This window comes from Sebastes fasciatus, chromosome 21 (assembly GCF_043250625.1).
Source record: "Sebastes fasciatus isolate fSebFas1 chromosome 21, fSebFas1.pri, whole genome shotgun sequence".
Classification (NCBI taxonomy): domain Eukaryota; kingdom Metazoa; phylum Chordata; class Actinopteri; order Perciformes; family Sebastidae; genus Sebastes; species Sebastes fasciatus.
This window is the reverse complement of record NC_133815.1, coordinates 5,793,409-5,811,094: the sequence shown is the minus strand read 5'-3', so window position 1 is coordinate 5,811,094 and position 17,686 is coordinate 5,793,409. Positions and strand designations below refer to the sequence as shown.

At 39.2% G+C, this 17,686-nt stretch overlaps 2 protein-coding genes across 4 annotated transcripts; both read left to right on the top strand.

Annotated features, from left to right (window-relative positions):
- Positions 1–390: 390 nt before the first annotated feature.
- Positions 391–5,835, top strand: rdh12l (retinol dehydrogenase 12, like). Its single transcript, XM_074621716.1, has 7 exons — positions 391–546; positions 835–950; positions 2,542–2,697; positions 2,786–2,890; positions 4,252–4,461; positions 4,541–4,733; positions 5,337–5,835. Exons 1-7 carry the CDS (start codon positions 533–535, stop codon positions 5,437–5,439), a joined length of 897 nt encoding a protein of 298 aa, XP_074477817.1. The 5' UTR covers positions 391–532; the 3' UTR covers positions 5,440–5,835.
- Positions 5,836–7,237: 1,402 nt separating this feature from the next.
- Positions 7,238–17,416, top strand: LOC141759267 (phenolphthiocerol/phthiocerol polyketide synthase subunit C-like). Of its 3 annotated transcripts, none has more exons than XM_074621164.1 (7): positions 7,238–7,494; positions 7,944–8,097; positions 8,504–8,664; positions 8,770–8,976; positions 9,074–9,255; positions 10,020–15,743; positions 16,409–17,416. In XM_074621164.1, exons 1-6 carry the CDS (start codon positions 7,440–7,442, stop codon positions 15,564–15,566), a joined length of 6,306 nt encoding a protein of 2,101 aa, XP_074477265.1. In that variant the 5' UTR covers positions 7,238–7,439; the 3' UTR covers positions 15,567–15,743; positions 16,409–17,416. The 3 variants fall into 3 exon arrangements, with proteins under 3 accessions (XP_074477265.1, XP_074477266.1, XP_074477267.1); XM_074621165.1 differs by having other exon boundaries at positions 7,255–7,494; positions 9,144–9,255; XM_074621166.1 differs by lacking the exon at positions 16,409–17,416 and having other exon boundaries at positions 7,255–7,494; positions 7,944–8,060; positions 9,144–9,255; positions 10,020–15,684.
- Positions 17,417–17,686: the final 270 nt, after the last annotated feature.

Below are 17,686 nucleotides of genomic sequence, written 5' to 3'. Positions count from 1 at the left end.
ATTATTGAAAAATATCATATTTTAGATCGAAATAAACAAATAAGTAAAATATATTTAAAAAAAATAATAATAATAATAATAACATTAACAACAGCAACAACAAGAACAAGAAAAAAGAAAGTCAGGAAAAATAATACAAAATAAAAAAATTACGTTAAAAAGAGTCAGAGTTTATATGTACATAAATAAAGAAATAAATAGTACTTTTTTTAGTTACTGTAAACTTTGCTTCCCACCCGTCCGGCGCAGCTCGGATTAATAATCGAACACACTCACCACAGAGGGCGGACCCAAATTTACAGCTAAACCAATAAGTGACGTCCGAGAGCCATGAGGTCGCAGCTGATTGGCTGAAATCCCCGCCAATCAAAGATTAATATCTAATGTCACTTCCGGATTGCACTTTTCAACCAGACACTCATCACGTTTGTGGGACTCTGGTGCTGTTAAATCTTAATTTAAAGACTTGTTTTCTACTTTTTTGAGTTCAGTGTTACACCAGACATCCACCTGAGTGCTGTGGGAAAGTAAAATGCAGGCTATAAGGTAATATACTCCTTATATTCAGCTGTCTAAGTAGATTATGTAGTTAATTTAGTTAAGTGGTAACCTAGTTAACTGCTACTAGTTAATAATACAAGTTTTCTTTGATTTATTTGAGAGAAAACTAGTTTATTTTTTCTTTGCCTTATTTGAGAGTAAACTAGTATATTTTTTCTTTGCCTTATTTGAGAGCAAACTAGTATCTTTCGTTTGTAGTAATGTTAAGTTGCTGTGTCATGGTTCATATCACACCCATCATGTGAGTCAACTGTGATTTCTCAACATCCTCAGAAACTTGTTCCGGGCTGCCTGGTCCTCTGCTGAGAGACTGGATGACAACACTGTGCTCATCACTGGAGCCAACACTGGGATTGGTAAAGAGACAGCCATCGACCTGGCTAAGAGAGGTGAGTCTGTCTGACACACCTACAAACTCATGCAACTTTCAGGACTATTTTTGCTGTGTCATGCTTAGTCTAAAGGCAAGGCAAGTCAAGGCAAGGCAGCTTTATTTGTATTGCACATTTCAGCAACAGAGCATTTCAAAGTGCTTTACATAAACATTCAAGAACATTGTGACAAAGTGCAAAAGAACATTAAGACATAATTAAAACAGTTATAAAAACATTAAAGATTATAAAAACAAGCTAAAATAGTGTATAGCACACAAGAGTAAAAGCTCTAGTGCAGTATAAGATCATTATCTGGTTTAATAAAAGGCAGCAGCAAACAGGAAAAAAACTGGGTATCATTTGACATTTTTGGATCTGATAAGATAAGATGAACCTTTATTAATCCCCGGAGGGAAATTCAGGTGTCAAAGCAGCAACATCAGCAAACAGAGTGAAACACAGGAGAGGTAAAGGTATACAAAAATTATAAAAACAATAATAGAGATATAAAAGATACAGAGTGAATGGGTGAACATAGTGTGTACAGTCCGTCAATAAATAAATGTAGTATGTACAATAAATACATATAATATGTAGATATACGCAGTCTATAAAGGCAAGGCAGCTTTATTCGTATAGCACATTTCAGCAACAGGGCAATTCAAAGTGCTTTACATAAACATTCAAGAACATTGCGACATAATTAAAACACTTATAAAAACACTAAAGATTAGAAAATAAAAACAAGCTAAAATAGAATATAACACACAACAGTAAAAGCTCTAGTGCAGTATAAGATCATTATTTGATTTAATGAAAGGCAGCCGCAAACAGGAAAGTTTTACGCTTTGATTTAAAAGAATATAGAATAGAATAAAATAGAAAGCTTTATTGTCATTGTATTAAATACAACGAGATTCACTGTTGCCACTTCTGGTCAGTGCTTTAAAACAAATACTTGACAAGACTAAAAAACAAGACTGTGTGTAAAACACACACAGTTATAAAGTAAATAGAAAAAGGACTCAGAGTTGGAGCGGTCCTGCAGGTTTCTGGGAGCTTGTTCCAAATATTTGGTTAATAAAAACTGAACGCTGCTTCTGCATGTTTAGTTCTGACTCTGGGGACACTAAGCACACCTGATCCAGATGACCTGAGAGGTCTGGATGGTTCAGAACATAGCAGAAGATCAGAAATGTATTTTGACTCTAAACCGTTTAGTGCTTTGTAAACCAGCAGGAGTATTTTGAAATCAATTCTCTGAGAGACAGGGAGCCAGTGTAGAGACCTCAGAACTGGACTGATATGATCCACTTTCTTGGTCTTAGTGAGGACTCTAGCAGCAGCGTTCTGAATCAGCTGCAGCTGTCTGATCCATTTTTTAGGAAGACCAGTAAAGACGCCATTACAGTAGTCAAGTGGGCTGAAGATAAATGCATGGACTAGTTTTTCCAAATCCTGCTATTTCCTCTCTAGTTATGGATACAGTACACATAATGTACTCATTTTGTCACTAGGGGGTGCTGTTCACCCATATTGTCTGCATGTTTATTTAGACATTGCTCATGCTGTTGTATCTCACTGCTGTTTATTGTTTTCTGTTCAGGGGCAAAGGTCATCATGGCCTGCAGGGACATGGATCGAGCTCAGGCCGCTGTGAAAGAAGTCATTGAAAAGTCAGGCAACGAAAATGTTGTCTGCATGAAACTTGACTTGGCAGACAGCAAGTCGATTAGAGAGTTCGCTGAAGCCTTCAACAAAGGTTAACCCATTTATTCCTTAGAGAAATATACACATAAAGGGACTTTTAAAGACACAAACATTTAATTTGTTAATATCTGTATCTACAGGAGAGCCAAAGCTCAACATCCTCGTCAACAACGCTGGTGTGATGGTTTGTCCTTATGGGAAGACAGCAGATGGCTTTGAGATGCAGATCGGTGTCAATCACTTTGGTAAATACAACTATGTAGAACCTTACCTGTATAATAATGAGGAAAGGAGTTAAAGATGTGATAGTCAAGAATGGACTGTCCTGGACTTAATACACCACCTAGTGTCTGAAATTTTTAATCGCAATCAATCTCATGATCGTCCATAGTTAATCGTGATTAATCGCAGATTTTTTATCTGTTCTAAATGTACCTTAAAGGGAGATTTGTCAATTATTTAATACTCTTATCAACATGGGAGTGGACAAATATGTTTGCTTTATGCAAATGTATGTATATATTTATTATTGGAAATCTTATTGGAAAAATTAACAACACAAAACAGTCAAATATTGTCCAGAAACCCTCACAGGTACTGCATTTAGCATAAAAGAAATGCTCAAAGCTCCGAAAGATCAATTGGGTTAATGCGTTAAAGAAATTAGTGGCATTAAAACGAATTTGGGTTAACACGTTATTATCATGTTAACTTTGACAGCCCTAGTTACAATCTACTTATAGCGCCGTATAATTATAGTTATAAGCACTCCTCCTACATATTACAACAATATTATATATTATAATAGACTATGATCCATGCAACAATAACAACATTTCAGCGAGTTACCAGCAATTAATAGATAGATAAAATTAATTATGATTATTCGGTGCTATAAGATTATAATGCATTACAAATATGTTTAAAAGACAAAAGTGTCCTAGAAAGTTTTTTTCTCCCTGCATTTGGCTACTTGTGTTCTTACTAAATCTAGTATTTTATAACAGTACTTTGGTGTCGCTGTGACATTTTTAATGGGTTACTTTGGAAATGATAAATGTAAATCCTACATTGATATCGAAGATCGGGACAGAGATCACTTTGTCACACTCACCTGTATATAACCCTCTATTACACATTATTATTTAGCAGGAACTTCCATTTGCTGTTACATATTTATTGGTGTTGATATTATAAGAGTTTGTTGTGCTGGTGTCTGATAAGGCAGATATTCCGTTGATAGATAGAGATAAAGTTTACAGTTTATATGACCCTGACATCAGGACATTTGATCTCTCCCAAAGTTTATAGACCACCGATTTGATAACTTCCTTGTCTGTAAATCTGGTCACTAAAAGTCCATGTAGTTTGACTTGGACGTCATTAACCCGACCAATTTGTTGTCACCTTTCAGTCACAGTTCTTACCGGTTTCTAACTAAATTCGATAGTTTACGCAGCAGTATTCAACTATTATAACTATTTCTCTGCAACATAGTAATCAGTTATTAAAGTATTTTTTGCTGTAATACTTGTAAGACACAATATCCTCTTTCCGCTTTCTCAAACTCTGAATTGAACATGAAAGTCACTTCCTTTTCCTCCAGGTCACTTCCTGTTGACACATTTGTTGATTGACCTGATTAAAAGATCGGCGCCAGCCAGGATTGTCACCGTGTCCTCCATGGCTCACTCCTGGGGCACCATCAAGCTGGACGACATCAACAGCGAGAAGAGTTACGACAAGAAGGCCGCCTACTCCCAGAGCAAGCTGGCCAACGTCCTCTTCACCCACTCACTGGCGAAGAAACTAGAAGGTGTGCTTCATACCCCTATCTCTGTCATTTCATGCATTTTAAGAACAGTAACAGTAATCAGGTGTTGAATGTCTTTCAGGCACAGGTGTGACGACGTATTCTCTCCACCCCGGAGTCGTCCAGACGGATTTATGGCGTCATCTGAGCGGCCCTCAACAGTTCGTCATGAAGATGGTCAGTCCTTTCACCAAAAACTCTTCCCAGGGAGCTCAGACGAGCATTTACTGCGCAGTGGAGCCGTCGCTGGCGAAGGAGAGTGGTGGATACTACAGGTACACATTGTTTCTTACATGCAGCTCATCATATATTTCTTATCAACAACATTTGATGCCCTTGTGGAGGTCAAGAAGATAATAGACTGTGAACAAGTTATGGCTTGATACTGCAGATCCCCACATTTATGTCTTTTTACAGCCCTTATCACAGTTTGCCAAAGAGACATTTTCCTTCTCAGATTAACTTCTAATTAATTAGTGTTTTTTATAATTATATATTTTTAGTAATCAATACTGTTTGATGCCTGAAATAAAAAAAGAAAATATGATTTTTTTTAATATATATATATATATATATATATATATATATATATATATGTGGTGTTAATCCTGTAAATTATCTTGCAACCTTTAGGATTTATCAGTTGCAACCTCTTGGTGGGAGCAGTTTAGAAGTTTAGAAAAAGCAACCACTGCTAATGTTAACGTTAAAAGACAGTTATTTACTATTTGATGGAATACATATCGAGCAAGGGCAGCTAGAGAGGAACTGAAGCATGAACTCATTGTGCATTGAATCAGGCAGGACCATACTGAATGTATGAAAGAGATGATGTATCTAAATGTAACGTCGCTCATCTATTATGTCTTTGCTTACAGCGACTGCGCTCCTGTCAGCTGCTCGGCGGCCGGTAAGGACGACGTCCTGGCGCAGAAGTTTTGGGACTTGAGCTGTCAGATGTGGTCGGTGACGTGGGAATGAGTCAACCTGGATTTAAAACAACAATCCTTCAGTTTATAGTGTTTCTTTGCAATATATTTAACTAATACTATTATCTTAATATGAGCTTTCTTACAGTTACATATTTTTCCAGCACTTTTTTTTTTTTTTACTTTAAACATACACTATTTGCACAACATGGTGCTATTCCTAATGATGAAAATAATAAGAATATAATATAAAGTATATCATTTGTAATTATCACAATCTAAAATGCTTTTCTATCCATTTTTATAATAGCTTTGTAGTGGATATTTGGATATGATCGTGGAATAATTCAGAAAATGTGTAACGAGTCAGACTACGGAGGTTTCTTCATGTCGCAAATGTTTTTTCTGTATCTGTATTTTCTGGCATTAAACCCACTGTTACACTCCATCCTTTTGGTTCTATCCTTACATGCACATGATTTATATTTCAATTAATTGGATACAAAGAAACACATTTTTGGCCAACTACATATTTACTTTGGAAAAAGTAAACAAACAGCAGCACAATATGACGAAGCAGTATTGTGATTTCATAATTTTGTGTTGTGATGTATTTAGGGCAGGGTGTCTCTGAGGAGTGACGAGAACTGTATCGGATTTATGTCGGAGAATAAGAGGTGCTTTAAAAACAACAAATCAGTCATTTTGAAGCAGTTACGACAGAGATTTTTGGCGCAGGCCCTGCAAAAAATAAGTTCTTTGGAATATAGTATAAAATACTGCAGTGTCCCATCAACTAACATGTGATGTAACTGTTGATATTAGTTTATAAGTTGTTATATAAATGCCTTCAGAGCCCATTTGGCACAAGCTGCCTTCCCCAACACTTTCCCCCTGATGTTACCTCTGGGCTCGATCACCTTTTTGACAGAGAGTAATAAAGACAACCACAGTTAATAACCTTAATACCATCGTATAAATGATCTCTGTGTGACTGCGGTAGATTGATAAAGGCAATAAAACAGAGATAACAGCTGAATGTGCATGACTGGACTGGGAATTTACAAAGGTAACTGCAACTAAGAAAGAAAAACTACCCAGGATTCTGTCTATGAGACTCATTTATCAACCAAATTATCAATATTTTGACTTAAATAGTTAAAGAAAACACTGTATGAATGACAGCTAACACGGTGCCTTTTAGTACATTAAAAGTTCTTTAACATGTAGTGGTTGTGGAAACCTTATAATCATTTCTCTATGTGTTTATAAACTGTCTTTTTTTGTTCTCATGATATTCTGAGTAATTACTAGTTGCACAATGTGTCCAAAGGTAACTGCATACATTATTTATGGACATAATTGCATTGTTTTTGAAAAGAAGCAGAGGTATTATTGCGGCTTTTCCAGAGTTTATTTGAGTGCACTTATCTACGTACTCAACTCAACGTATCTAATCACAACATGACGCTAGTGGGAGGTAAATTAAGGCCACTATGCATTATATTGGAGTCATGATAACATTGTTGACTCATTAATAAGTAGCATATTTCTTATATAAAATGTGGTAAATTATTATTTTTAGATGAACAAAGTTGTGGGGTTTCATTTAAAAAATAATATTTTAAACTTGATTTCCTTGATTGATTGTAAAACTGTGATAAACTTCAATGAAACAAGACCTAGAGTCACCCCGTCGTTGGATAACATATTGATTCACTCATTAAACTTGGTCTAATCATTTGCAAGGCGCCATAAATGTGTGCACTGGAGTCCTTCATCTCCATGGCCACGTATACAATCAATCATTAATGTTTAATAAAGAAAAGAAGCCGGCTATAAGAAGTCCGGCGGTGATACCATCACTGAGGGGTATAAGGCAAACGAAATGGATGTAAGGATGCACCGGTGCATGACACAATGGGACTAATTACACAGTTTTAAAGAATGCTAAACACGTTGTGTTTCTGGATGTGATGGACGTTGCCTGGAGGAAAGGGTGATGGGGCAGTAAAGATTTTTGATTTTGTTTCTCAGTGAAGTTCAGTCAGAATGGAAGAAGGAGACGCTATTGCCGTGGTGGGCATCGGATGCAATTTCCCAGGGGGTAAGACGTTTAAAATTGGGAAATTTTGGTTTGTTTTTTATGTTTCTTAATATTTTTCTGACAAATTTGCCATTGACAGATTTTTCTCTGTTGCTCACAATGTGTATTAAGATAAATGAGAAATATCTCTGAATGTAGTTATAGAAAATTTAAAGACAAACTGCATCATTTCAACATTATTAAATGAAATTAACAGATTAAAATGTGTTCACTTGACACAAATAATCAAAACAAATGTTGTGTCATCATTTTATTTTATTCAAATTTAGTTAATTATGTTTGTTTATTTCATACCCTTTTCACTATAACTTTGTGTTTGAAAATCAGGGGAATTGTGCAAATATAAAATACTTAACACAAACAATGGGCATTTTTCTCCTGGCCTACAGTTTATAGTACCACAGTTGAGCTTTTAAGCACTATATATAATATATTTCTTTTCCAAATAGGAGAAGGGCTTGATAATTTCTGGAAGGTTCTGGTCGATGGGAGAAACTGTTCCGTGCAGATTCCCAAAGAACGATTTGACGTGTCCAGCTGGTATGACCCCGATGACAACAAACCGGGTAAATCCCGCACAGCCAAGGCTGCTCTCATTGACGGGTATGCTCTTTTAAACATTATTATATAACCTATTTAGATTTATTTTTTTGTACTTATTGAGGAAATTCTATTTTAATGTGGTTTGTACCACATTATATATTATTATTTAAAAGAAATACATGCATAAATAAAGGGAAAATTAAACAGAAGAGTAAATAAAAGAAATGAATACAAAGAAAAATAAATAAAGAAGCAAATTAAAACAGAAATATCAATTTATGTCACATTTTGTCAATTAATTAATGACTACTTTTATTTTTTATATTATTTTTGCTATATTTAATGACATATTTATTTATTTATCAAGTCATTTATTTATTTATTTTTGATTTTGGCAGGTTCTGTCCTCCATTATGATTGATTTCTCGATGACTAAATTTGATCTAATGCTTTTTAATGTTTTCAGGTTTAATGAATTCGACCACAAGTTTTTCGGCATCAGCGACAGTGAAGTGGAACAAATGGACCCTCAACAAAAACAGCTCCTTCAGTGTGTCTACCGGGCGCTGGAGAACGCTGGGATGCCTATGGAGAACGCCAGCGGGACAAGGACGGGAGTGTTCTTTGGTACTACTGTTCTTTGAATTATCTAACTCTCTTTATAATCTCCGTGCAATAACCACCAAGTTATGTGCACCTTTCTTACCAGTTTTTATGTTGCTTTTATTATAGGCCTAATGAACAGAGATTATGAGACAAATGCTGCACACGTGCACCCAAGTGTGATCAACCACTGGACTGGCACTGGGCTCGCCATGAGTATAGCAGCAAACAGAGTCTCCTACATCTTCAACTTCACTGGACCCTCACTGTCCATAGACTGTGCCTGCTCATCGTCTCTCGTGGCTCTTCATCTCGCCTGTCAATCCATCAAACAAGGTAACTCTGATGGAAAGTCATGCCGCGGCATTGTGGTTTTAATTACAGGGATAAGATATTACTATGTGAGATAATGAAACGTGTTTTATCTTATCAGGTGACTGTGATATGGCTGTTTGTGGAGGAGTCAACTGTATTATAGAGCCGAGAGTGTTTGTTGCTCTCAGCAAGGCCAAGATGGTCTCACCTGAAGGGACCAGCAAACCGTTCTCCAACCGAGCAGATGGTTACGGTAGAGGCGAGGGCTGCGGGGTCGTTCTCCTCAAGCCGCTGAAAAAGGTCAGAATATGCAGAGTAATAAATCCTTTTTTTATTATACAAGCAACCATATAAGATATTAGAACAACATCAATTAATAACTGATAGACTTCCTATCACGGAACAATTTGTTTCTTTTAAACATTAAACAGTGTGAACAATACCCATAAATGTTATATTAGTCAGCAACATCCGAGTTCCTCTTAGTCCTGTTTCTCTCTACTCACTACATATCATAATATTCAGTTCCCATGTAATTGTATATCAATATGCAACGTATCCTCATACAACAGTTCATATATCTTACAAAAAGTTATTCCCCATTTTTCGTGTGTTTTCCTACAAATGTCCAACAACGTGTCAATTTCCGCTTGTTACATGCATACAGTCTTTTCAAAATAAACCGTCTTCACAGGAAACAACTTGGACAGGTTTAGGCAACAAAACTACAATACCTGGTTAGGGTAAGGAAAAGATCGACTTGGTTAGGTTTAGGCAACAAAACTACAATACCTGGTTAGGGTAAGGAAAAGATCGACTTGGTTAGGTTTAGGCAACAAAACTACTTGACTAGGTTTTTGGAAAAGACCGTGGTTTGGGTTAAAATAGCTCCGGAAGTGGCATAACTTAATTACGGAAGTTAGGTGACAAATAAATCAAAGTTTCTGGTTTCACACGGGGTATGAACACCAGTCTTCTGGCATAAGATGATATATGACATAATTTACAATGTTAAAAACATTATACCTTCGTCGTTTCATTTTCGTCTTGTTGTTGCTTTACAGGCCATAGAAGACCATGACCATATCTGGGGTATTATCAGCAAAACAGCCGTCAACCAAGATGGACACTCAGTGTCTCCGATCACCAAGCCCTCCATGACTCAACAAGAGGAACTCCTGCGCAGAATCTACTCGGAGTCTGACCTTGCAAATGTCTGGTACATAGAGGCACATGGGACTGGAACGCCAATTGGAGACCCAACAGAGGCAGGAAGCATCTCAAACGTCATCGCTAAAGCTAAACCTCCTGGTTCAGAGACACTGCGGATTGGCTCTGTGAAGAGCAACATTGGACATACAGAATCTGCAGCTGGAGTGGCCGGACTCATTAAGGTTCTCCTAATGATGAAGCACGAGACCATCGTTCCCTCAGTTTTCTACTCTGAGGAAACTGCTAGTGTAGATGCCAAAGCCCTGAACATTAAAGTTCCTAAGGAAACAGAAAAGTGGGAAGCCTCCGGTGCAAGAATTGCAGGAGTTAACAACTTTGGCTTTGGGGGTACAAATGCACACGCCATTGTCAAACAGCACAAACAGTCACGCGTTGAGCAAAAGAATGGTGGGAAACAGGAAAAGTATTTTGTCATGTCGGCAAATTCACCAAAATCTCTTACTCTAATGACGGAAGACACCATTAAACAGCTAGAAGCAGATAGCAAAGTTAATCTAGATTCTCTGTTGTACACATCAGCTTGCAGGAGGAGCCATCGAAAGCACAAATACAGAAAGGCCATCGTTGTTTCATCTCTAGTCGATCTTAAAGAGAAGTTAAGTGCAACTGTAGGCAAAAACATTCACCCGTCCTCCTCAGATCCAAGATTGGTGTTTGTCTTTTGCGGAAATGGCCTCACTTACACTGGCATGTGCAAACAGCTACTAAAACAGGAGCCTGTATTCAGAGATAAGATCAAAGAGATTGCAAAACGTTTCAAAAGACTGAGTACGCTGAACATCTTGGACACACTTGAGAGTGAGTTTGAGGGCAGTGACCTAAAGGTTGTCCAGCCACTCCTCTTTGCTATCCAAGTCGCCATTACCACCCTACTCAGACACTGGGGTGTCAAGCCCGATGCAATACTCGGACACTCTGTTGGCGAGGTCGCAGCCGCTCACTGTTCTGGCCTCCTGTCTCTTGATGATGCGGTAAAAGTCATCTATTTCCGCAGCACTCTCCAGAGCAAAGTCACTGGGGGGAAGATGCTTGTGATCAGCAACATGGCTGTATCAGAGGTAACTGCTCTTCTCCCTTGTTACTCTGGTAGAGTTTGCCTTGCTGCTTTCAACAGCTCACAGTCCTGCACCCTTGCAGGTGATGCAGATGCAATTGAGAGCCTTTATAAGGAGCTAAGCACCTCAGCCAACAGTCAGAATCTGTTCCTTCGTGTACTGGATGTCCCTGCTGCTTACCACAGCCACATGATGGACCCAATTCTGCCAGAAATTGAGGAGACAATTGGCTCCTTAGAGGTGAATGAACTCGACACAGAGTTGTTTTCAACAGTGACAGGCAAGGAAGTCCAGCAAAGTGATTTCTGCACAGGGGAATACTGGGCTAGAAACATTCGTGAGCCGGTAGCTTTTGAGCAGGCAGTGAGGTCAGCAACCAAAGGAAAGAAGAATACAGTGTTTGTGGAAATAGGGCCAAGAAGGGCGCTACAGAGAAACATCATGGAATCTCTGGGTAACGAGACAGCTGTTCTTGCCTCGGTGCAGCCAGAGAAAGATCATGAAACGTTAATGTCTGTTGTGTCTAAGCTGTTTGAACTGGGGGTCCATGTTAATTGGAACACCTTCTACAGAGGATATGAGACAATACCACTGTCTATTCCAAAATACCAGTTTGATTGCTCGGACAGAGATGTTATCATTGGCGCAGCACAGAAAAACACAGCTAGCAATCACCCTGTGCTCTGTCAGACAGGAAGTGAAAGCAACATGTTCAGCTGTGATCTGACGTCTGACTCTTCTTTCTACCTGAAAGAGCACAAACACAACGGCATACCCATCATCCCCGGAGCCTTCTATGCTGAGTTGGGTTTAGCCGCATTCATGGCCAGTGCCAAACCAAAAGTACCGCTCAGCTCACTGCAGGTCAGTGTCAATTTTCACAGTCCATTTGTTTTAATGCAGAATTCACCTGAAATGAAGGTGCAACTCGAACAAACAGAGACAGAAACTAAATTCAGGGTACTCTCCCCATCTGCGATGTACGCATCAGGCACAGTGGTTTCAAAGAAAGAGAGGCTGAACGAGGAGCAGTGCATTTCACTTAGCTCCATCTACAAAAGATGCAAATCTGTTGTGAGCTCTCAGGAGTTCTATGGGTATCTCTCTCAAGGAGGCTTTCAGTATGGAGACGTCTTCAAGAACAAGGGGGATGTGCACTATGGAGAAGATCTCAAGGAGGCTTTCGCAAATGTCACAGTTCCAGAAGAACTGCAGTCTCAGTTGCATGACTACTGCATTCATCCGGTTGTGCTGGATTTTCTGATGCAGCTTCTCCCAGTTACAGTAGAGCACATTTTTGCTGGTAGACCGGGATTTCCTGCCAAAATAGGGAGTTTGACAGTGTTTGAACCCTTGCAAGATGAGATGATTGTCTATCTGAGAGCAATCGATGTGGGCGTTGATCACTTTGAGATTTGTGGCTGCTTTGCAGATAAAGAAGGAAGAGTGTTGGTTGAGGTGAAGCATGTAATAATCAAGTACCTCGGCAGTCGCTCTCATGTGGTTGAGGAGTATTTCTACCACAATGCCTTTAGTGTCATCCCTGAAGGCGACACATCTGCTCCTCCTAAGGCCTTGGTCTTCTGTGACCGTTTGGGGATCTCTAAAGGTCTGCAGCAGTATTTGGACTCAAGGTCTAGATATGTTCCATTCACACATGCAAAAGATATCTTGAGCCATGGGTTTCCTTCTCTCCTGGCAAATCTCAATATAACCGAAATTGAGAAAAACTTTGATGAGGTGTTATTTCTGTGGGGCAAAGAAGACCTCACTTCACTGACAGCTGATGTTGTCCTGCAGAATTTGGCGAACTGCTGTGAGACTTTCCGCCAAATAGTCCTTGAGCTAAAGCGAATTCGCTTTCCCAACTCCATCAGAGCAGTCACCTACTGTTCCTCTGACATCACAGTGGACCACATAAGTCCAGGTTTTGCCGTCGTTGGTATGACGAGATCATTTGCTGCAGAGATACCAGATCTTGCATTTCAGCTGATTGATATAAATACTACCTCTGATAAGGACATTGCAGCTCTGTCTGAGGTCCTAAGATCGCATCCTTGCAGCAAGTACCCAGAGTTGGTGGTAAAAGATGGACTGATTCTGAAACCTTCCATTGTCCGCACTCCACCTGAGGTCATTGACAGTTCAGAGGGAAGTTTTACCTCTAAAATATCTGAGCCCTGCATCCTACAGACAGCTGAAGCATATAAGATGACTCACCTGAGTGCCATTCACTTTGAGGAGGAGACCCAGCCAATCAGGGATACATCAGTTGAAATTCGGCCCACTAAGATATGTGTTCATTCGTCTGATTACTTCCCTGTCAGTGCCTCCCATCTGAAATTTGGCCAGACACTGTACTGGAACAAACACTCATCACAGAAACACAAGCTACTGGCTCTTGATTTCAGTGGTACCATTACAGCAGTCGGAAAAGATGTCAGGAAATTGAAAGTGGGAGACCACGTTGCGTCCTGTTACCCTGTGGTGGCAGCCAGCAAGGTCAGAGTGCCAGAGGACGTTTGCTACAGCACCAAGAGGTTCCCATTCCTTCAAAAAACACCCTGTGTTTCCTACTTTGTGTTAGCATGGGAGATCCTGCATCGAGCCTTGCCCAGAGCTAAACATAATCTAGGAATCATATCCTCTGTTCCTGATTCTGCTCTGATGAGTGTTTTGAAAGACACTGCTTACAAGTCAGGTTTGAATGTGATTATTGGCACACAGTGCAATGGCTCTTTTGTGGATGTCAGTCAAATGGATGTATTTGTCATCTTGCCTCCATTTGATGAATCTCTGATCGTAAAAATTGGCAACTTTCCAGGTGTTCAACATGTTGTTTTCATCTGCGAATCTCAGATGCAGTGTTTGCTTGCTCAGGATGTGTTCCGAAGTGTAAAGGAAAGTGTTCACGTGCAGACAATTCAGATGCCAGTCATTTTGCAAAAGGGATCCTTGAGTGCACATAGGCCATACATTTATCACTGGCTGAAATCCTTGAACTTGAGCAGGAAATTTGCTCTCGAAAGCTTTACCTTTCAGAATGTGAAATCTGAAAGCATTGAGAGCCTTCATTCAGAGACCCCCAAATCATACTTCAACTCGAAGAAGCTGGCTGTTGTGGCTCTGGAAGAAAACGTCAACAGTACGCTGTCTGACATCCCATTGTTGCCAACAAAAAAACTGCTTTTCCGAAAGAGAGCAGTGTACGTAGTGGCAGGTGGTCTTTCTGGTCTAGGCTTTGAAACCGTCAAGTTCATCTCGCAAAGAGGGGGGGAGTACATTGTCATACTCTCCAGGAGCAAGCCCACAACAGATGTGCAGCAAGAGCTACACAATGTGGAGAAACAGTGTGGGAACTGCATCACTAGCATGGAGTGTGACATATCTGTGACTGAGTCTGTGCACAAGGTTATCAGTGTCATCAGCCAGAAATACTCTCGTTGTCCAATCAGAGGAGTGTTTCACAGTGCAGTTGTGTTGCATGATGGGCTGATTGAGACCCTTGACAGATCTCTTTATGAGAAAGTTCTCAAACCCAAAGTAAATGGTGTACTGAATTTGCACCATGCAACAAAGCACTGTCAATTGGATTACTTTGTGTGTTACTCCTCAATCTCAGCTTTTCTGGGAAACGCGTCACAAACGAACTACGCAGCAGCCAACACATTCCTTGACATGTTCTGTCAGTACCGGCGCAAACTCGGGCTGCCTGGACAGTCTATCAACTGGGGAGCTCTAAACCTCGGTCTCCTCTTGAATAAGGAACATTTCCAGCGGTTCCTGGAGGCAAAGGGGATGATGGTGTTGGATGTGGCTGAGATTTATAAAAGTCTGGAGCAATGCCTTGTGCTCAATCGACCCCAACAGGCTGTTTGCAGGTTTCACTTCAGAAACATCAGGTACAACATCCTCTCTCAAAATGCAGCCTTGACCATGCGCCTGACTGCATTGGTAGATGAGGCTTTCCAAAAATCCAAAGAGACAGACACTCAAACTGAACAAGCTGAAGTCGTCTCACCAAAAGATTACGTCGTCTCTCTGCTTTGTGAGACCATCGGCATGGATAAAAGTGAGCTGAAAGATGATTCGCCTCTTTCATTCTTAGGCATTGACTCCATGCAGGCCATGACTCTGCAGAATCTCATCTTTCAGGAGAGAGGTGTGAATGTGCCTCTGGTGAAACTGCTGGATCCCAATGCCACACTATCAACGGTAGTAGCTATACTGAGTGAGGAAAGTGAAGGTGAAGGTGAAAGTTTCAGTGATAACAAAGAGTCTCTTCCTGTTGAAGGCATGGGTGTTGTTTCTACCAGATTGTAGAAATGACATTGCAGGCTGTCGTCATACACCATTCGTAGCTATACCTTCAAAAAAGAATACGCTGTAATTTGTATATATCCAACAAAATCAATTTGTATGTAATCCACGTAATCGTGAACCAAGAAATATAAAGAGTGGCAAACGCCACATAGGGAGGAGGTCGGGCTGGATGGGTGGGTGTTACGTGCCTGCAGGGCCAGACAGGCCTGCAGAGCTTTTCTCCTGTGTTGTTCTGCCCCTCCTCCTTGTCTTGCAGGTGCTTCCAGGATCCAGAGTTAATGGAGGTGATTGGAGTCCACCTGTGCAGAGTTTGCCAGCTGCAGAGTGGCTCACACTCATTCTATCCAGCCAATCGCCGTCGTGGGCTGCACATAAAAGAGGCACACTCTGGGCTGTCTCTCTCTCTCTCTGACTCATTTGTAATGAAGTATTTGAATTGTGAAGACACTTGTTTCCAGTGGGAAATTAAAGATACGGTTTGTGGTAAGGAGGTAGAGGGCATAGGTAAGTCTGGGGTACCCTGTACACTTTTGCACGTAGGTTCTTTTCATGTCTAGAAACACTAGGTTTAGTGGTTGTTGCCAACCCATGTATGTTTTGTAAACTGCTGTTTGTAGATAACTTAGTCAGCCTTTTGTTTGTTGTGTTTAAAGAAGACAGATTTAGTTAGGCCTAGTTTTGGTTTGTTAATTTTGATTATTTGGCACAACTATATTGTCCCTACCTCCACCACATTTGTGAACCTTCAGTTGTCCTTTAATAAACTTAATTTTTGAACTTCACTTTGACTCTGTTTAATTTGGTTGTTGTTAAGTTATTGTTCCACTTTGTGGACGTAACAGTGGGTCACAAAGCACTGGACTTTTTCCCCGGAGACCGCTGTTCGTGTCCCCTGTGAAACCAGAAGTCAATGTTGATTTATTTGTCACATAACTTCTGTACTTAAATTACACCACTTCCGGAGTTATTTTCAACCCAAACCACGATCCTTTCCTAAACCTAACTAAGTAGTTGTGTTGCCTAACCATAACAAAGTTGTTTCCTGTGAAAACGGAAGTGTATTGTGAAAAAGACTGTAGGCATGTAACGAGCAGAAAATGACACGTATTTCTAGATATTTGTAGGAAAACGCACGAAAAATGAGGAATAACTTTTTGTAAGATATATTGTATGTGAATATGTTGAAAAATAATTAATGCAGATACAGAAATGTAAACAGTTATCAGAACAATATAATACTGGACTAGTTGATATTTTTAATAGAAGGCTTATGGTGGCCATTGCAATACAACAGCATTCTTGTGTTAATGCAACATATCTTTACTGTTTTTGCCTATTTTTTTATTTTTTTGTGAATTTTGGCTCTGGTTATTGTTTTGGCTCATTTTGGTAATTTTACATCCCCAATATTGAATGGATGTTTTTTTTTTATCACAGTTTTACTTATTTCGTTTAGTGATATGTTCATGAAGTAATCAGGAAAAACAGTCAGTTGTAGATAAATGATGATTTTAATAGTGAATAATTTATGTAAATAAATGTAACAGCATTCTTGTGTTAATGCCACATATTTATACTGTATTTTGCCTTTTTTTTGTTGTTGTAGATTTTTGGCTGTGGTTATTGTTTTGGCTCATTTTGGTAGTTTTACATTGTTTTAAATTGTTATAATGTTGTTTTACTCACTTTTTTGGTGACATCCCCAATTTTGAATGGATATTTTATATCACAGGTTTACTCATTCTGTTTAGTGATATGTTCATGATGTAAACATGAAAACGGTCCATGTTGATAAATGTTGATTTTAAGAGTAAATCATTTATGTAAATAAATCTAAATATAAGTGTTAATGTGGGTACATTCTTAATTATTATTAACTTTCATCAATCTTTCAATCTCGTCTGTAAATTTCAAATCTGTCAAAGGGGTCGGTCCTCATAATGCTTACGTCAACTTACTTTTATCTGCCTGTTTTACATTCACTCATGTCACACAGGTCATCGTCAGTTGTTATCACTGCTAGCTCATTGATTCTGATTGATTATCACCTTTATGGTGATGATCATGATGGAACAAAACATGTGATATAGTATACTGGCTGGTCCCATAAATGTTCAATT

What these genes read in the sequence shown, in the direction of transcription:
- rdh12l (XM_074621716.1), top strand. An exon ending in CGCTGAAGCCTTCAACAAAG is followed by an intron (nt 2,698 to 2,785) that starts GTTAACCCATTT and finishes CTGTATCTACAG; the next exon opens with GAGAGCCAAAGCTCAACATC. An exon ending in GATCGGTGTCAATCACTTTG is followed by an intron (nt 2,891 to 4,251) that starts GTAAATACAACT and finishes CTTTTCCTCCAG; the next exon opens with GTCACTTCCTGTTGACACAT.
- LOC141759267 (XM_074621164.1), top strand. Translation starts at nt 7,440, where the DNA reads ATGGAAGAAGGAGACGCTATTGCCGTGGTGGGCATCGGATGCAATTTC. An exon ending in CGGATGCAATTTCCCAGGGG is followed by an intron (nt 7,495 to 7,943) that starts GTAAGACGTTTA and finishes TTTTCCAAATAG; the next exon opens with GAGAAGGGCTTGATAATTTC. An exon ending in AAGGACGGGAGTGTTCTTTG is followed by an intron (nt 8,665 to 8,769) that starts GTACTACTGTTC and finishes CTTTTATTATAG; the next exon opens with GCCTAATGAACAGAGATTAT.